The sequence below is a fragment of the Balaenoptera borealis genome (assembly GCF_965194805.1).
Source record: "Balaenoptera borealis genome assembly, chromosome: X".
Classification (NCBI taxonomy): domain Eukaryota; kingdom Metazoa; phylum Chordata; class Mammalia; order Artiodactyla; family Balaenopteridae; genus Balaenoptera; species Balaenoptera borealis.
The window spans coordinates 63,229,308-63,250,353 of record NC_138881.1 but is presented as its reverse complement, the minus strand read 5'-3'; the positions used below and the strand labels follow the sequence as shown (position 1 = coordinate 63,250,353).

The following is a 21,046-nucleotide window of genomic DNA, read 5'->3' as shown; positions in this document are numbered from 1 at the left end:
TGCACTATAAGAAATGTTAAAGGAAGTCCTTTGGGTAGAAGGAGAATAATATGTGTTGGAGATCTGGATCTACACAAAGAAATAGAAAGCACCCAAAATGGATAAATTAAAATGACTTCTTTTTTTTATTATTTCTTTTTACATCTCTTTAAAAGATAACTGTTGAAAGCAAAATATAATAGCAATGAACTGCGGAGTGTAACATATGTAGATGTAAAATGTATGACAATAATAGCACAAAGGCTGGGGAGGGGGGAATGGAAGTACAATATATTGTTTAAGTTCTGAAATGTGAAATAGATTGTGATAAGTTAAAGGTGTATACTATAAGCCCTAAAGGAACCACTAAAAAACAAAGCATTATATCTAATAAGCCATTAAAAGAAACAAAATGGAATCATAAATATTCAATTAATCCAAAGAAGGTCGAAAAAGAGGAAAAAGCAAATGGGACTAATAGAAGGCAAATAGCAAAATGGTAGATTTAAAAACCAAGCATATCAATAATCACATTAAATTAAAATGATCTAAACATCCCAATTAAAAAAGAGACTGGATGAAAAAGTAAGATCCAGCTCTAGGCTGCCTGCAGAAAACCCAGAGTAAATATAAAAACACAATAGGTTAAAAGTAAAAGGATGAAAAAAAAATACCATACTAACACTATCAAAAGAAAGCTGGAATGTTTATATTTATAGCAGCCAAAGTAGATTTCAGAACAAAGAATATTACTAGGGATAAAAGGAGACATTTCATAATGACAAAGTATCAATCCATCAAGAGGACATAACAATCCTAAAAGTTTATGCACCTAACAACAGAGCTTCAAAATACATGAAGGAAAAACTGATAGAACTGAAAGGAGAAACAGACAAATCCAAAATTTTAGTCAGTGATTTCAACACCCCTCTCTCAATAATTGATAGAATAAACAGAAAATGTGTAAATAAATCAAAGACCTGAACAACACTGTCAATCAACATGACCTAATTGACATTTATAGAACACTCCACCCAACAGCAGTAGTATACACATACTTTTAAAGCACACAGGGAAGATTTACCAAGAGAGACTATATTATGGGCCATAAGACAAATAAATTTAAAATTGAAAAGGATTCAAATTATATGATGTATATTCTCTGAATTAAATTAGGAATCAATACCAAAAAAGAAATCTAGAAAATCCAATAAATATTTGAAGATTAAATAGCACACTTCTAAATAGCCCTAGATCAAAGAAGGAATCAAAAGGGAAATGAAAAAAGTATTTTGACCCAAATGAAAATGAAAACACAACATTTCAAAATGTGTGGGGTATAACCAAACCAGTATTTATAGGGAAATTTGTATAATTAAATGCTTATATAAGAAGAAATGTCTGAAATCAAGTTGTGGCCACCCAACCAGCAACATCAGTATCACCTAGGAACTTAGATATGCAAGTCCTTGGGACCTACTCCAGATCTACTGAATCAGAAACTCTAGGTGTGAGGCCCAGCCATCTGTGGCCCTCCAGGTGATTCTGATGCACATTCAACTTTTGATAAACACTCATGTATACTGCTTCTTGTTTTTATTGTGTTAGGGTTTCTTTCTTCAATAAGGAGTCTACACAGTTTATACTGTTGTGAAGTTCATGTCATTAAAAACAATCTAGTTTTGAATAGACTGTTAATTTTGTGTCATTTAGAAAATTCCCTGGGTTCAAAAGAGTCCTGCAATTGATTAACCCTACAAATAATGCCTCATTTGCTAAAAAGATCCAAACTTCAAAAGACATAGTTACAACTGCTCTTGAAATCTGCAGAGGGGTAGAGGACAATCACCAGTGGGAAATGTGACCCCACTGAATAATTCCTACTGCTTATAGTAGGAATTCCATTTATGTGGGAAGCAAATGTAGTCAATTCCCAATCATGTTCAGTGATGAAAAGGAACAGAGACACATTAAATTTAAATGGCTGATAATATAAAATTAATTTGCTTGAAATATCATTTTATACCTACACTCGAATATGAATTTGTCTAATGTTCTGGAAAGTCACTTCAAACAAAATACTGAAACCCTAATATAAGCACTAACTCAGAAGCACTGATTCCTACAGTGGTAAACATCACCTTTCCAAACTAATTCAGTGCATCAACCTGAAGCAGATCTGGTCTCTATCTAAATTTGCTGGCTCACATCTTTCCTGGGACAAGGAGATAAAGATCTTGGTTTTAATGGGCTTCCGTTAGAGCTTCTGCTAATCAGGAATAAACAAAATCTACATTGTATCAAAATACTTAACTGACAAATACAGATGATAATTTCAACAAGAACATGAAAGCAACATTTGCCTTGGAAGAATTGTAATATGGGTAATCAATCAATTAATCTCAGTTTATTATGACAGTCTTCAAAAATAAAGGGAAAAATATAGTGAAGTCCTTCTAGGCTCCAAAGGGAAAATGCAGTCCATTCTACACCAGCTTTCCTTCCTTCCCCTGAATCTTTGCTGACTTCTGTCAGCTTTGGTTCTTTCTAAGAAACTGCCTTCTGTTTTTTGTTTTTTGTTTTTTTTTAAACAGAAGCCCACAACAGCTGCCTATGGGGCTATAGGAGTATAATTAATCAAGTAATCAGCCAGCCACCATTGTTAAAATGTTTTAATATCAATGTAAAATGAGATCAGGGTTTTACAAGCAAGTTTCAGAACACGAACATCCTTTCCTAAAATGATTTATCTTCCTTTCAGAAGCCTAAATATGAACACATATAAATCTTAGGGATTTTTTTAATATCATGATATTTTGTCCCATTTTAATACATCTACAATTGACAAACATGCAAAAGAACTAAGTTCCAAATCAAAGGCCCTATTAGAAACATCCAAATTAAAAATGAAGCATTTTAATTTACTTATTGGCCATACGCCCAGCAAGAAACCATCCTTTCCCCCATACCTCAGAAAAATCACCACCAATTCATTTCTAGGGCATTGATGGCATTAACAGTATTTAGCCCTCCCTTGTCAGCATCCAGACATCCCTGGTTCAATCTAAGCAAATTAATGTTACAGTTCCAGTTGCTGGAAATGCCCCACCATCGTCTTCACTGCATTACACTTGACAAGGCACCTACCAACAATGCACAGGGTAGGAAGTGAGCCATTAAGAACATAATGGCTTGAACGAAGAGCTAACTGTATACCCTGGATCTGCCAACTGAGTGAGGACATTAATGGAAACGTAAAATTCTATGAGGCATTCTTTTTTCATCCTCTCCAAGTTACCAGTGTGTATTGTACTAGGAAGTAAAGAGTAGAGGAAGGTGACAACAGCCACATACATGAAATCTCCCTAGAACTAAAAGCAAACTAAACAAAATGCAAACTAGAGTGGGCCAATGAACTGACTCCCATTTGGGTTTTATTTGTGGCTGCAAGCAACCTCGAAACTGAGGTTCATAAATTAGGGAACAGTTTCAATGCACTGATGGATCAGCAATTTGCATAAGAACATTATTAAAATATTTTTGAAGAGTTGTGTGTGCTTCATTGCTGAATTTGGTGCCAATGGTCAAGAAATAACTAAATAAAAAAATAAACCTCAAGTATTTCCTTTTAATATACCCACTTCCAAAAATTACAAAGTATCTTTAACACAATTTTCTATGTCATTCCTCAAGTGAATTAGTCAAACAGGTAGAAACTCATAACTGTAATATTACACAATAGAATAATTTTCCTTCAATAACTTAGTCTGTTCCAAAGTATTTCTGTCCAAAATGTGTAGGCGCAACAGGATGAACTTCAGTAGTTAAAATTGTGATCTCTGGAAACTCTTGAATGATTGATTTGGCACCTTCAAAAAATAAAAGAGAATTGTCATTATGGCGGAATTTTTTGATAACATTACTTGGAATTCAGTAATTTTATAATCAGTCATTAGGTCTAATATTGACAGAAGACCGAGAGCAGTGACCTTTGGACACATAGTCAGACTTGGTTAATCTCTTAGTTTATATAATATCTGTATCTGAAAAGTTTTGATAGTAGTCAGACTATGTTTCCACCCACTCACTAATAAATTCTTAGAATCAAACTGTTTTCTATCCAAGATTTGAAAAATATATTCAGTTATAGCAACTTTTCCCCTGAAGAGTCTTTTTTGTTTTATTTTAAAGGCAGCTGGAATACAGAGAATACAGTCCTTTCTGGAAACTGGATCATACATAAGATGCTGGTTTCTCAACTGGAACACTGTTGAAACAAGTGCAAAGACTTCTTTGTTATGTTAGAGAAAGCTAGCTTTTGAGAAGTTATGACTCTAGCTTGGGTGGGGAGGAGATGGAGGAAGAAAGGAAAGGGACTAGCTAGGATGCCAGTCAAACTAAAAAGCCAGAGCAAGGCTACCACGGAATAAGATTTTTTCATCTATAATGTCAAAGAATTAGTATACTATTCTAATGTATACTATTACAACTAACACGGTTACTTTTCTACTCCCAAAGACAGAAAACCCAATAATTATTTGGTTATCTCAATGTTTACAATGCCACCTCTGTTATATGGATGGATAACCAAACAAATTACCCTTTGTCACCATCAACATTTGAACTACAGGTAATTTTTTATTATGAAACAGCAAAATAATCAATGGCATACTAAACGTAGCCCTCCCAGCGGGTTTCTCTGTAGCCTCTTCAGGGTTGGCAGAGACTTGGAACCTTCGGAAATGAGGAAACGCCCTAACTAGAAGCCACGTATTTCTCTTTCTTTTCGATTATGAAACAAATACAAATTCATTGTAGAACATTTGGAAAATACAAAAAAAAAAGCTTAAAAACGAAAATGAATCACTTAGAATCCCACCACCCTAAGACAACCACTATTAATACTATGTGATTTAAAATGAAAATTGAAATAGTATTGTGCATCTGTCTAGCCTTTCATGCTGAGGAAAGATTTATTAGGTCCCATCCTAATCCAAGTCTGATTTTGGTAGTCATAATAGTCATAATTTGTATTAGTCATCTCTAAACTTGGTGATGACATTTTATACTATTCTAATGCTGCTGTTTATTCTGCTCTGACATTTACCAGATTTTTTGAAGTCATTAAATATTTTTTCAAAAACATGATCTAACAGTTATATAATATTACATTCTTTGAATATACAGTTCACCCTTGAACAACATGGGGGTTAATCCACATATATAACTTATAGTTGACCCTCTGTATCTGCAGTTCCTCTGCATACATGAATTCAACCAACCATGGACTGTGTAGTACTGTAGTTTTCAGTATTGAAAAATATCCACGTATAAGTGGACCCACACAGTTCAAACCCACGTTGTTCAAGGGTCAGCTGTATATTTATTTAACCATTTCCAAGTAAGTCATTTATATACTTTCAAATTTTCTCTTACATGAAATACAGCTCTACAGTGACTATCCTAAATGCTGAATTTCTACATGCCTTTATGATTATTTTCTTAGGATACTTTCACAATCGTCTTAGATTACATGGCAAAAAAAACTAGGGTCTTAAATTAGACTTACCTCTCTCAGGAAATGGAGGACACAAGTTCTTTCACTGTGCCCTTTGAGCAGAAGTCTAACTTTACAAACTTTTGATCTTTGCTTCACACTGCAAAGCTTACTTCAGTAAGACCACAGGGCTAGCTAGAACCTCGAGTTTCTTGCTGTTTGAGAGCAGTTTTCAGGCTCAGGTGGGGAGCCAGAAGAAATAGTGACCTTTCAGTCATTTGCAAGCTCTACTCAAACAGGGCCACCATGAAAACAACTGCAATCCCCTTCAATGGAGTTAGTTCATACTTCTCCATTTGAATTTGAACAACAGTAGAATGGTGTAAAGTATTACCACTAAGCTTAGAGATGACAAACACAAGTTATAACTACCAAAATTCAATTTGGATTTAATGTGGAAGCAAATGAACTTTTCCTCAGGTTGAGAGGCTGGGCAGATGTACACTTAACCACCCCATGACCATCCAGAGCATGAACTCACCATGAGGAGTGGAAAACAGACTGAGTAGGATAATAACACTAGGTTGAACTCCATGTTCTATGAGAACCTTTACAGCTTCAATTACAGTATTTCCAGTGCCTGAAATAAAGTGACAACCAAATGCATTGGCAACTTTAACATTCATCTCAAAATGTCTTTGAGTTTCTTCGAAGTAAAGGCAGTTTAGTAATGTAACATAAGATACTACTAGACACCCTGAGAAAACCATAATTCAAAAAGAGTCATGTACCACAATGTTCATTGCAGCTCTATTTACAATAGCCAGGAAATGGAAGCAACCTAAGTGTCCATCAACAGATGAATGGATAAAGAAGATGTGGCACATATATATACAATGGAATATTATTCAGCCATAAAAAGAAACAAAATTGAGTTATATGTAGTGAGGTGGATGGACCTAGAGTCTGTCATACAGTGAAGTAAGTCAGAAACAGAAAAACAAATACCGTATGCTAACACATATATATAGAATCTAAAAAAAAAAAATGGTTCTGAAGAACCTAGGGGCAGGACAGGAATAAAGACGCAGATGTAGAGAATGGACTTGAGGACAGGGGGAGGGGGAAGGGTAAGCTGGGACGAAGTGAGAGAGTGGCATGGACTTATATACACTATCAAACGTAAAATAGATAGCCAGTGGGAAGCAGCCGCATAGCACAGGGAGATAAGCTCTGTGCTTTGTGTCCACCTAGAGGGGTGGGATAGGGAGGGTGGGAGGGAGACGCAAGAGGGAGGAGATATGGGGATATATGTATATGTATAGCTGATTCACTCTGTTATAAAGCAGAAACTAACACACCATTGTAAAGCAATTATACTCCAATAAAGATGTTAAAAAAAAGGTACTACAAGACAAAGCTTCATTTGAAGGTGCCTGTTTTTTGTCAATGATGTTATTTTCAATAACAGACATAACCCATATACTTTTCAGTTTCCAAATGCACAACAAGCCCTAAATTCGTTCAGTATTTGAGATATCAAACTTAACACCCACCCAGCACCCCCAACCCCAGGATCTGAGTAAGCTTAGGAAACAGACTAGAATAGGGAAAAAAATATTACCTCCAAAGAGGATAAATCCTTGAGAAAATCATTGCTATACTCATTGGGCTAGAGAAGGGACATATTTCAATGTATTTTCTGTGTTCTATATATTTTGCCTCATTAAATCCTTTGCTTCAATGTGTTAATTTTAAGATATAAGTTTTTGGAGCTAATAAAGTTTGACAAACGTGTATTCTCTTATTACACAATAAAAATTCCCCAGAGAACTGCCCAGGGCAACTCCAAATCAAACTGAGAAAAACAAAAAACACATTTAGAAACGGTTTTCGCCTTTATATAAGGGTACCTAGAAGGCAGGCACTAAGTTGAATTTAAACCCTAACCAAAGGTTACAAATTAAACACAAGCCACTCACTGAGAATCGGATACATCAGAAGGACTTTTCTCCTGTAAATGTCTGGGGGGAACTTGGCATAATATACTTTGGCTCTTTGTGTCTCCTCATCACTCTGAATCAGGATCTTTCCAATTCGTATGGATCGACAGCAGTCTCGTAAACCTTGTTCCATTGCCTCACCTTGAAGAAGGAAATAAAAAAGAAGGAAAGAGGGATTAGGAGGAGATAGAGTGAAAGTCCAAGAATAGGTCAAAGCAGGGTTTTTGACTGTTATTAATACAATAAATAAAGACATTGTCAAAATGGAAGCAATTCTTCTTAAGCTAACAGCTTTTACTTCTGATATGCTCGTATTTTATACTTAGTTCAGGTCAATGAAACTAGGATAAGCTAGTTTTATTGCTGGCTTGCAAGTTTTAGAGCTGTCATGCTTCCATGATTACAGTAAATAAAGTGTTTTATTAAGCTGCTCCTTGAACTTTTCTAATATCAGGAACATTTTAGTCCTATTATTTTAAAGAAACTGTGTTACTTTCATCTGACAAAAATATAAAATATTTATGGAAGAATGGGGGCTACAGACCAAAGGCTCTCCATTTAGATTAAGCTGGCGTCAAGAGATATCACTTAGACCCAGCAATGACTTCAATGGCAGAGGCTTTGCTGGCAAACAGTGAAAAAGTAATATATGTTCCCTCTCCCCCCCTAGAGAACCACAACCAACACCACCACCACACCCCTGGTTTCTGAACATAGAGCTATTTTTGAGTCTGAATTCCTTTAAGGAAGTGTTTGCCAAAAGTCAATCATTTTCATACCATCGTCAAGATTTTAGGCCACATCAAAATTCTACTTGTATGGTTATTTACTTAATATTTTTCTTTAAATTAACTGTTTTTGTTTACATTTATTTTAAAAGGAAACTTTATATCACTAGTGAAAATATAAAAACAGTTTCTTTCTATTAGGTATGAAAATCAACCAATAGCTATTAAGGTTAAAAACACCCTGTCTATGCATCACCCCAAGGTCATCCTGTATACACTAGGGGTGCGAGGACCATGCTGCTGCCTTAAGGGCAGAAGCTGGACTAAAACAGAAGAAACTGTGCCTTAAAAGCCCATCTCCATTGTCTTCACCAGTTTTAAAAGATTGAACAGCATTGTCCTGAAAATCCTATCGTTGCTTAAGAGCTACCTTCTATAAAAAAGGGAGCTTAAAGCTCCTATTTTATTGGAGATATTCAATTGTTCACAAACAGAACTTCATAGCCAGAGAAGAAAAGGGAATGTTTATATGTGAAATAAAAATCTGGGGACTTCCCTGGTGGTCCAGTGGTTAAGATTCCATGCTGCCACTGCAGACGACACAGGTTGGATCCGTGGTGGGGGAACTAAGATCCCACATGCTGCGTGGTGTGGCAAAAAAAAAACAAACATCTGTTTCCAATGCAAGCAAGTGGGGCTTCTACCATACCTTGGATCTTGTACAAAGAATAATTAAGGAATTAAGTTGCTGAATGGAAATAATCATCCCCATGTAACAGGTATAGGTCCTAATAACAGGCATGTGATTTTGCTGCACAAAGGTTGGTCTAGAAGGACAATCGGTTGGACTCAAATACAAATATTTATAAGACTAGCAATTAGAAATACCTAGAGTTAATCACAGTTAAGTTCTTTTGCCTACATAGTCACATACTCATCAAATATAAAACTAAAAATATTAAACAAGCCATTCAGTCCAGCTCCTGACAGGGTACGACTGTTCCTCACAAAAGAAATTAAAAAACCAGAACAAAGATTTTCTCTAGTTGGGTGCTCAGAGTTCTGCAGGCCTGAATTTGTGCTGTATTCCCTCAAAATTCAAGCTGCCCTGTTCTCTCTGAGATAGCATCATTGCATCCTCTTGTTCTCCCACCCTCCTCTGAATCTTTCAAAGCTGCCTTGCCCATGGGGATAGGCCACTAGGGAAGATGCTCTGCAGTTAAAATTAGCCAAACTCGGCAACACATAGGCTATGATTCCAAGGCACCATGAGGATAGACAACACAGGTGGTGAGATTTAAGCTAAGGAAGGCTGCAATTGTGACAGTCAAGACCGCCTCTCTCCTGGAAAATAGCAACTGCATCTATGCACGCAAAGAGACAAAGTCACACATATGCAAAAACCTACCACTTCTCATTATGCTGACCCCACAGTTTCCCTTCTCAAATTTCACTCCTTCATACTTGTACCCTGTTGGGGAATAAAACCGAAGAATTTATCTTTCATCATTGGAGCGACCTACTTATTTAATAAAGTATCTAAGCTTTAAAGCAGATGGGTACAGAGCAACTCTTGTCCAGACATACTGTATAACATCTTAGGTTCCCTGTGAAAGTAATAAGAAGAGTCATGATTTTTCATATTTACTTTTTAATTCTTCATAAAAAACCTGTGGGAATAATTGGGAGAGGTAGACTTCATCGAGTGGGAACAGACCTTATGATAGAATGATATTCACATACATGTTCCTCAAACTGAATTCACACAAGAATTGTACTCCAAGAATGCTAGAAAGCCCATCAATTCAAACTGGGACCCCACTGTGAGCCACAGCAGAGAGCCTCCTCATTCCGGTCCCTTTTTATGAGCCTCCATTCTGCATTAAAAAGCAGAAGAGAAAGGTTGAAGTAATTATCAGGACATGTTCATGCCTTGGTCTCATCCTGAATTTGTATCAATTATGATGCAGCAAGTTCAGCCCCCAATTTTCATAAAATCAACCTTTGGATATAACAGCTTCCATTATTTACTAAAGAACCAAATCAGAATTTCAAATCCCTAAAATAGGGATCCTTGGCTTCTTTCTGTTAGAGCAGAACAAAGCCCCTTCTCTAAATCTCATCATTTTTAGTTTTCTTTTTCTTTTTTACTTTTCATCCTTTTACCTGGAGTTTCAATGCCAAACCAGCCCACCCATTTGTTAACACCAGAAGCTTCCCTACAGAGGTGAAGACAAGCTGCCAGCAATTCTTAGCTCTGGTCCCAATGTGCCATCATCAAACGCAACACCTGCATGCTGAAGAATATTTATTAACCTTTAACTTGAACTGACCAGCAAGCCATTAACAAAAGGTCATCCACATAAATTTCTTTGCTAAATGTCTCCAAGTTTATTAAGTTGTTTAAAAGAACAGCTCCACGTAGACTCCTCATTTTGCATACTGATTTACTCAGACTGCTTTTTTTCCATTTTCCCCCAATTCTATCTCAGGATTTTTATGAGGAGAATATGAGAGTAACAGCCCCGGTTACCTGTTGGAGTGGTCACCATGCATTCTTTATATGGTAGCTGATTCAATCCCTCTTCCACAACAAGTCGGATCTAGAGAGTCAAAGGAAGAATAAGTTGAGAACTTGCTAAGAATCTCCTGTTAGCTGTTAGCCTCAGGAGCTGAAAACTAGGAAAAAAGTCAGTAACATACTAGGCAAGGATTTAGCTTATGGCAGTAGGAAGGGGCCCCTATAATGTGTTAGATACAGAGATAGAACCAAATGCCAGGCTGCTTGCTGCTAGGTATCCAACCTCGGTTAGGCACATGATTGCCACTAAAAGGCTCAAGTATGCTTTCTGATTCTCATTCAGTCAGTCCAGGCTATATTATGAGAAATGCAAAACTACAGCAAGTGGCAAGAGTCATGGCAGGAACACTTGGAAGTAATATACTTCTGGTTACCCTAGAAATAGTGCTCACTGGAAATTTCTTTGCCTTGTTTAGTACTCTGAAATTGTTAAGTCGGATACTTTTTAACAAAGGCCCACCATAATGCAAAATAAAGCCTGAATTTCTTAGGAGGAAATAAATGAGTGGATGGGGCTGAACCAATTTACTGAACTTGAAGAAGGATCCAGTCGAATGCACTGGGACTTCCCAGCTTAAAAAAAAAAAAAAGGCTCCTAATGATCTTAATATGTGGTACAGAGGAAAGAATCCATCAGAACTACTAGGAATAGCCTCCAAAAACCACCAGATATGGTATTTCTATGACTACCCAGAGCCCACTACAAAAAGGCAGTGCTGAGTCTGCAAAGCACATTTTCTCCAATCAATATTACATTACTGATTGAGAATCAGGAACATCAGGGAGAAATGCCAGGCCCCATGCTCTGTTATCACAACAAAACATCCTGCTGCCATTAAAATGATCAATGCTAAAAGGGCCAGCACTTTGTCAACCTGCAGCACCAGAGGGTCAAGGAAGCTCATGAATAGTGTGTGTGTGTGCATACTCACCTCTAGCCACCACCTTCTGTGGAGGTTAATGTTTCTTATGAACAAAAAGTACAAGGGAAGAAGAGGATCATTTTCTTTGAAGAGCCTAGTTCTCCTCCTAGTAACACTCCTCTAAAGAGTCTTACCTCCTGCCCATCTCCTGCAACTCTGGGGCAGAAATTAGTATGTCCAAGCCTTACAGGAGAACATAAAACCAGAAGAAGGGTGACTAAAATATAAAGAACTCAAGATCTGAGTGCCAGGAGAGCCAACCCTGACAAATTCAGGATAGAATTAATGTCCACTATAACAGGACCCTTGTGCTAGAAGAGGCAGTGTACTAGAAATCCTCAACACTAGAAACCTCAACAGCTCCTGTCCCTACCACAATCACAACTGACCCTCCACACCCCACCCCCAACATCAGGACCTTCAAATCCAACTGCAGAGAACAGAGAGGTCCTAATTACCATCCCCTGAGGTGAATTATGCCCTGGGTCCTTATTATCTCATTTGACTAAGATATAATGCCTGCCCTTTCAGGCAAGCATTTTACAATAACCATGAACTTAATTCCTATGTTCTCCAGAAAAATGGCACAAGGAGAGCAAAAGAAAGAGCAATAATTTTCTACCAGTGAACACCAAGACCTCTGTTATCCCCACAGCAGCCACTGACACAATTGCCTTGAACCTGTCCCTTTGGTTTGATAAAAGCATAAAGACAGAATAACCTAACTATCACTCCAAGAATGTCAACTACATTTATCTTTTTTTTTTCATTTTACTGCAAACTTTACTCTTGGATATTTCCTTTCAGATTTCTTTGACACAAGTAAGAACCATTTTCCTAAATTCTACTCCTCAATGAGAGCCATTTCATTGAAAAACAATTTTTTTCACACTACCATTCTAAAACTTGGGATCATCTGTATAAACATACATTCAAGAATCTCCCTATCTTCTAGGCTGTATTTTTTGCATTGTGTCTGGCAAATAATAAAAGTTCACGTTATTTCATCTTATAACCAGTATTTCATATTTTCAGTTTTTTGAATTTCAGTAAGTCTGATAGTTGGCTACTTCTATCATATAGCTGTTTTAATTTGCATCTCCCTAATAACAAATGATGTAGACGATGTTTTCATATACTTGTTTGCCATCTGTTATTTTTGATCAAGTGTCTGTTCAAAGTCTTTGCCCATTTTTTAAAATGGGGTTTCTTATTGTTGACTCTTTTTTTAATAAATTTATTTATTTATTTTTAATTTATTTTTGGCTGTGTTGGGTCTTCATTGCTGCGCACAGGCTTTCTCTAGTTGAGACGAGCAGGGGCTACTCTACGTTGCGGTGCATGGGCTTCTCATTGCAGTGGCTTTTCTTGTTGCGGAGCACAGGCTCTAGGCTTAGTGGCTTCAGGAGTTGTGGCACGTGAGCTCAGGAGTTGTGGCTCGTGGGCTTTAGAGCACAGGCTCGGTAGTTGTGGCGCATGGACTTAGTTGCTCCGCGGCATGTGGGATCTTGCCCGGACCAGGGCTCGAACCCATGTCCCTGCATTGGCAGGCGCGTGCTTAACCACTGCGCCACCAGGGAAGTCCCTTATTGTTGACTTTTTTTTTTTTTTAACATCTTTACTGGAGTATAATTGCTTTACAATGGCGTGTGACTTTCTGCTTTATAACAAAGTGAATCAGTTATACATATACATATGTTCCCATATCTCTTCCCTCTTGCATCTCCCTCCCTCCCGCCCTCCCTATCCCACACCTCTAGGTGGTCACAAAGCACAGAGCTGATCTCCCTGTGCTATGCAGTTGCTTCCCACTAGCTATGGATTTTATGTTTGGTAGTGTATATATGTCCATGCCACTCTCTCTCTGTCACATCTCACCCATCCCCCTCCCCATATCCTCAAGTCCATTCTCTAGTAGGTCTGTGTCTTTAGTCCCGTCTTGCCGCTAGGTTCTTCATGACCTTTTTTTTTTTTCCCTTAGATTCCATATATATGTGTTAGCATACTGTATTTGTTTTTCTCTTTCTGACTTACTTCACTCTGTATGACAGAATCTAACTCCATCCACCTCACTACAAATAACTCCATTTCATTTCTTTTTATGGCTGAGTAATATTCCATTGTATATATGTGCCACATCTTCTTTATCCATTCATCCGATGATGGACACTTAGGTTGCTTCCATGTCCTGGCTATTGTAAATAGAGCTGCAATGAACATTTTGGTACATGACTCTTTTTGAATTATGGTTTTCTCAGGGTATATGCCCAGTAGTGGGATTGCTGGGTCGTATGGTAGTTCTATTTTTAGGTTTTAAGGAACCTCCATAGTGGCTGTATCAATTTACATTCCCACCAACAGTGCAAGAGTGTTCCCTTTTCTCCACACCCTCTCCAGCATGTATTGTTTCTAGATTTTTTGATGATGACCATTCTGACCGGTGTGAGATGGTATCTCATTGTACTTTTGATTTGCATTTCTCTAATGATTAATGATGTTGAGCATTCTTTCATGTGTCTGTTGGTAATCTGTATATCTTCTTTGGAGAAATGTCTATTTAGGTCTTCTGCCCATTTTTGGATTGGGTTGTTTGTTTTTTTGTTATTGAGCTGCATGAGATGCTTGTAAATCTTGGAGATTAATCCTTTGTCACTTGCTTCATTTGCAAATATTTTCTCCCACTCTGAGGGTTGTTTTTTGGTCTTGTTTATGGTTTCCTTTGCTGTGCAAAAGCTTTTAAGTTTCATTAGGTCCCATTTGTTTGTTTTTGTTTTTATTTCCATTTCTCTAGGAGCTGGGTCAAAAAGGATCTTGCTGTGATTTATGTCATAGGGTGTTCTGCCTATGTTTTCCTCTAAGAGTTTGATAGTGTCTGGCCTTACATTTAGGTCTTTAATTCATTTTGAGTGTATTTTTGTGTATGGTAATAGGGAGTGTTCTAATTTCATACTTTTACATGTACCTGTCCAGTTTTCACAGCACCACTTATTGAAGAGGCTATCTTTTCTCCACTGTATATGCTTGCCTCCCTTATCAAAGATAAGGTGACCATATGTGCGTGGGTTTATCTCTGGGCTTTCTATCCTGTTCCATTGATCTATGTTTCTGCTTTTGTGCCAGTACCATACTGTCTTGATTACTGTAGCTTTGCAGTATAGACTGAAGTCAGGGAGCCTGATTCCTCCAGCTCCATTTTTCGTTCTCAAGATTGCTTTGGCTATTCGGGGCCTTTTGTGTTTCCATACAAATTGTGAAATTTTTTGTTCTAGTTCTGTGAAAAATGCCAGTGGTAGTTTGATAGGGATTCCATTGAATCTGTAGATTGCTTTGGGTAGTAGAGTCATTTTCACAATGTTGATTCTTCCAATCCAAGAACATGGTATATCTCTCCATCTATTTATATCATCTTTAATTTCTTTCATCAGTGTCTTATAATTTTCTGCATACAGGTCTTTTGTCTCCTTACATAGGTTTATTCCTAGATATTTTATTCTTTTTGTTGCAATGGTGAATGGGAGTGTTTTCTTAATTTCACTTTCAGATTTTTCATCATTAGTGTATAGGAATGAAAGAGATTTCTGTGCATTAATTTTCTATCCTGCTACTTTACCAAATTCATTGATTAGCTCTAGTAGTTTTCTGGTAGCATCTTTAGGATTCTCTATATAGAGTACCATGTCATCTGCAAACAGTGACAGCTTTACTTCTTCTTTTCCGATGTGGATTCCTTTTATTTCTTTTTCTTCTCTGATTGCTGTGCTAACACTTCCAAATCTATGTTGAATAACAGTGGTGAGAGTGGGCAACCTTGTCTTGTTCCTGATCTTAGTGGAAATGGTTTCAGTTTTTCACCATTGAGGACAATGTTGGCTGTGGGTTTATCATATATGGCCTTTATTATGTTGAGGAAAGTTCCCTCTATGCCTACTTTCTGCAGGGCTTTTATCATAAATGGGTGTTGAATTTTGTCGAAAGCTTTCTCTGCATCTATTGAGATGATCATATGGTTTTTCTCCTTCAATTTGTTAATATGATGTATCACGTTGATTGATTTGCGTATATTGAAGAATTCTTGCATTCCTGGAATAAACCCCACTAATCATGCTGTATGATCCTTTTAATGTGCTGTTGGATTCTGTTTGCTAGTATTTTGTTGAGGATTTTTGCATCTATGTTCATCAGTGATATTGGCCAGTAGTTTTCTTTCTTTGTGACATCTTTGTCTGGTTTTGGTATCAGGGTGATGGTGGCCTCGTAGAATGAGTTGGGGAGTGTTCCTCCCTCTGCAGTATTTTGGAAGAGTTTGAGAAGGATAGGTGTTAGCTCTTCTCTAAATGTTTGATAGAATTCGCCTGTGAAGACCTCTGGTCCTGGGCTTTTGTTCGTTGGAAGATTTTTAATCACAGTTTCAAATTCAGTGCTTGTGATTGGTCTGTTCATATTTTCTATTTCTTCCTGGTTCAGTTTTGGCAGGTTGTGCATTTCTAAGAATTTGTCCATTTCTTCCAGGTTGTCCATTTTATTGGCATAGAGTTGCTTGTAGTAATCTCTCATGATCCTTTGTATTTCTGCAGTGTCAGTTGTTACTTCTCCTTTTGCGTTTCTAATTTTATTGATTTGAGTCTTCTCCCTTTTTTTCTTGATGAGTCTGGCTAATAGTGTATCAATTTTGTTTATCTTCTCAAAGAACCAGCTTTTCGTTTCATTGATTTTTGCTATTGTTTCCTTCATTTCTTTTTCATGTATTTCTGATCTGATCTTTATGATTTCTTTCCTTCTGCTAGCTCTGGGGTATTTTGCTCTTCTTTCTCTAATTGCTTTAGGTGCAAGGTCAGGTTTTTTATTCGAGATGTTTCCTGTTTCTTGATGTAGGCTTGTATTGCTATAAACTTCCCTCTTAGCTTTTGCTGCATCCCATAGGTTTTGGGTCGTCGTGTCTCCATTGTCATTTGTTTCTAGGTATTTTTTGATTTCCCCTTTGATTTCTTCAGTGATCACTTCGTTATTAAGTAGTGTATTGTGTAGCCTCCATGTGTTTGTATTTTTTACAGGTCTTTTCCTGTAATTGATATCTAGTCTCATAGAATTGTGGTCGGAAAATATACTTGATACGATTTCAATTTTCTTAAATTTACCAAGGCTTGATTTGTGACCCAAGATATGATCTATCCTGGAAAATGTTCCATGAGCACTTGAGAAAAATGTGGATTCTGTTGTTTTTGGGTGTAATGTCCTATAAATATCAATTAAGTCCATCTTGTTTAATGTATCATTTAAAGCTTATGTTTCCTTATTTATTTTCATTTTGGATGATCTGTCCATTGGTGAAAATGGGGTGTTAAAGTCCCCTACTATGATCGTGTTACTGTCGATTTCCCCTTTTATGGCTGTTAGTATTTGCCTTATGTATTGAGGTGCTCCTATGTTGGGTGCATAAATATTTACAATTGTTGTACCTTCTTCTTGGATCGATCCCTTGATCATTATATAGTGTCCTTCTTTGTCTCTTGTAACATTCTTTGTTTTAAAGTCTATTTTATCTGGTAGGAGTATTGCTACTCCAGCTTTCTTTTGATTTCCATTTGCATGGAATATCTTTTTCCAGCCCCTCACTTTCAGTCTGTATGTGTCCCTAGGTCTGAAGTGGGTCTCTTGTAGACAGCATATATATGGGTCTTGTTTTTGTATCTATTCAGCCAGTCTGTGTCTTTTGGTGGGAGCATTTAATCCATTTATATTTAAGGTAATTATCAATATGTATGTTCCTATTCCCATTTTCTTAAACGTTTTGGGTTTGTTATTGTAGGTGTTTTCCTTCTCTTGTGTTTCTTGCCTAGAGAAGTTCCTTTAGCATTTGTTGTAAAGCTGGTTTGGTGGTGCTGAACTCTCTCAGCTTTTGCTTATCTGTAAAGGTTTTAATTTCTCCATCAAATCTGAATGAGATCCTTGCTGGGTAGAGTAATCTTGGTTGTAGGTTTTTCTCCTTCATCACATTAAGTATATCCTGCCACTCCCTTCTGGCTTGCAGAGTTTCTGCTGAAAGATCATCTGTTAACCTTATGGGGATTCCCTTGTGTGTTATTTGTTGTTTTTCCCTTGCTGCTTTTAATATGTTTTCTTTATATTTAATTTTTGATAGTTTGATTAATATGTGTCTTGGCGTGTTTCTCCTTCGATTTATCCTGTATGGGACTCTCTGTGCTTCCAGGACTTGATTAACTATTTCCTTTCCCATATTAGGGAAGTTTTCAACTATAATCTCTTCAAATATTTTCTCAGTCCCTTTCTTTTTTTCTTCTTCTTCTGGGACCCCTATAATTTGAGTGTTGTTGGTGCACTTAATGTTGTCCCAGAGGTCTCTGAGACTGTCCTCAGTTCTTTTCATTCTTTTTTCTTTATTCTGCTCTGCAGTAGTTATTTCCACTATTTTATCTTCCAGGTCAGTTACCCGTTCTTCTGCCTCAGTTATTCTGCTATTGATCCCTTCTAGAGTATTTTTAATTTCATTTATTGTGTTTTTTATCGTTGTTTGGTTCCTCTTTAGTTCTTCTAGGTCCTTGTTAAATGTTTCTTGCATTTTGTCTATTCTATTTCCAAGATTTTGGATCATCTTTACTATCATTATTCTGAATTCTTTTTCAGGTAGACTGCCTATTTCCTCTTCATTTGTTAGGTCTGGTGTGTTTTTACCTTGCTCCTTCATCTGCTGTGTGTTTTTCTGTCTTCTCATTCTGCTTATCTTACTGTGTTTGGTGTCTCCTTTTCACAGGCTGCAGGTTCGTAGTTCCTGTTGTTTTTGGTGTCTGTCCCCAGTGGGTAAGGTTGGTTCGGTGGGTTGTGTAGGCTTTCTGGTGGAGGGGACTAGTGCCTGTGTTCTGGTGGATGAGGCTGGATCTTGTCTTTCTGGTGGGCACGTCCCCATCTTGTTGTGTGTTTTGGGGTGTCTGTGGCCTTATTATGATTTTAGGCAGCCTCTCTGCTAATGGATCGGGCTGTGTTCCTCTCTTGCTAGTTGTTTGGCATAGTGTGTCCAGCACTGTAGCTTGCTGGTCGTTGAGTGAAGTGGGTCTTGGTGTTGAGATGGAGAGCTCTGAGAGATTTTCGCCATTTGGTATTACATGGAGCTGGGATGTCTCTTGTGGACCAGTGTCCTGAAGTTGGCTCTCCCACCTCAGAGGCACAGCCCTGATGCCTGTCTGGAGCACCAAGAGCCTTTCATCCACACGGCTCAGAATAAAAGGGAGAAAAAATAGAAAGAAAGAAAGAAAGAGGATAAAATAAAATAAAGTAAGATAAAATAAAATAAAGCTATTAAATTAAAAAATTAGAAAAAAATTAAGAGAAAATTTATTAAGAAAAAATTTTTTTTTAATTTTTTAAAATAAATTTTTTAATTTTTCAAAATAAAAAATAAGAAAAAATTATTAAGAAAAAATTTATTAAGAAAAAATTTTTTTAATTTTTTAAAATAAGAATAAAAGTATTAAGAAAAAATTTATTAAGAAAAAAAATTTTTTAATTTTTTTAAAATAAAAAATAAGAAAAAAATTATTAAGAAAAAAAAATTTTTAAGTAAAAAAAAAAAAAAATGGACTGACCGAACCCTAGGACAAATGGTGAAAGCAAAGCTATACAGACAAAATCTCACACAGAAGCATACACATACACACTCACAAAGAGAAGAAAAGGGGAAAAAATAATATATCCTGCTCCCAAAATCCACCTCCTCAATTTGGGATGATTCGTTGTCTATTCAGTTATTCCACAGATGCAGGTACATCAAGTTGTTTGTGGAGCTCTAATCCGCTTCTTCTGAGGCTGCTGAGAGAAATTTCCCTTTCTCTTCTTTGTTCGTACAGCTCCCAGGGTTCAGCTTTGGATTTGGACCCGCCTCTGCCTGTAGGTCGCCTGAGGGCGTTTGTTCTTCACTCACACAGGACGGGGTTAAAGGAGCAGCTGCTTCGGGGGCTCTGGCTCACTCAGGCCGGGGGGAGGGAGGGGTACAGATGCGGGGCAAGCGGCGGCAGAGGCCGGCGTGACGTTGCAGCAGCGTGAGGCGCGCCGTGTGTTCTCCCAGGGAAGTTGTCCCTGGATCACGGGATCCTGGCAGTGGCGGGCCGCACAGGCTCCCGGGAGGGGAGGTGTGGGTAGTGACCTGTGCTCGCACACAGGCTTCTTGGTGGCAGCAGCAGCAGCCTTAGCATCTCATGCCCGTCTCTGGGGTCCGCGCTGATAGCTGCGGCTCATGCCCATCTCTGGAGCTCATTTAGGCGGCGCTCTGAATCCCCTCTCCTCGCGCACCAGGAAACAAAGAGGCAAGAAAAAGTCTCTTGCCTGTTCGGCAGCTCCAGACCTTTTCCCAGACTCCCTCCCGGCTAGCTGTGGTGCACTAACCCCTTCAGGCTGTGTTCACGCAGCCAACCCCAGTCCTCTCCCTTCGATCCGACCGAAGCCCAAGCCTCAGTTCCCAGCCCCAACCCGCCCCGGGGGGTGAGCAGACAAGCCTCTCGGGCTGGTGAGTGCTGCTCGGCACCGATCCTCTGTGTGGGAATCTCTCCGCTTTGCCCTCCGCACGCCTGTGGCTGCGCTCTCCTCCGTGGCTCCAAAGCTTCCCCCCTCTGCCACCCGCAGTCTCCGCCCGCGAAGGGGCTTCCTAGTGCCTGGAAACCTTTCCTCCTTCACAGCTCCCTCCCACTGGTGCAGGTCCTGTCCCTATTCTTTTGTCTCTGTTATTTCTTTTTTCTTTTGCCCTACCCAGGTATGTGGGGAGTTTCTTGCCTTTTGGGAGGTCTGACGTCTTCTGCCAGCGTTCAGTGGGTGTTCTATAGGAGTAGTTCCACGTGTAGATGTATTTCTGATGTATCTGTGGGGAGGAAGGTGATCTCTGCGTCTTACTCTTCTGCCATCTTGCCCCTCAACTACATTTATCTTGATGCAATCCAAGGATTATTACTGCTTCTGGAAGCTCAAATAGAAGTGGCCTTTGAACCAAGAATACTTAAAAGTCAAAAATAGAACAGGAGTTGTCTACACTGTTTTGGAATAAAAATTTCCCTAGGGAAAAGGTAAATAAAGAGTTTCATGCCTCCCTCCACCAACACCATCACATTCCCTTTAATAATCTATCTTATACTATCTGATTATACCTATAAGCTTAATAAGTCACTTTTCTTTCTTTCCCAAACTAAATACTGAGAACAGTATTTAGATTGTAAACCCCACGAGATCAGGGACCATGCTATATGCTTTACCACTGTATCTCCTCCCCCCACAACACAGTCTAGCACAGTGTCTGACTCACATGAGTTCAATGTATATTTCATGAACAGATGAAT

At 38.1% G+C, this 21,046-nt stretch overlaps 1 protein-coding gene across 3 annotated transcripts in view; it reads right to left on the bottom strand.

Moving 5' to 3' along the window:
• Window positions 1-2,633: 2,633 nt before the first annotated feature.
• The window catches only part of UPRT (uracil phosphoribosyltransferase homolog), a 30,588-nt gene continuing 12,175 nt past the window's right edge, over window positions 2,634-21,046 (bottom strand). The window contains exons 3-7 of one of the 3 annotated variants that reach the window (XM_082377455.1): window positions 10,741-10,810; window positions 9,616-9,678; window positions 7,459-7,620; window positions 6,018-6,116; window positions 2,634-3,848 (exon numbers count right to left, since the gene is read on the bottom strand). In XM_082377455.1, coding sequence (XP_082233581.1) covers window positions 3,742-3,848; window positions 6,018-6,116; window positions 7,459-7,620; window positions 9,616-9,678; window positions 10,741-10,810 — 501 coding nt within the window. In that variant the 3' untranslated portion in view covers window positions 2,634-3,741. The remainder of the gene's footprint in view (window positions 3,849-6,017; window positions 6,117-7,458; window positions 7,621-9,615; window positions 9,679-10,740; window positions 10,811-21,046) is intronic. The other 2 variants (XM_082377456.1, XM_082377457.1) reach the window with 2 other exon arrangements.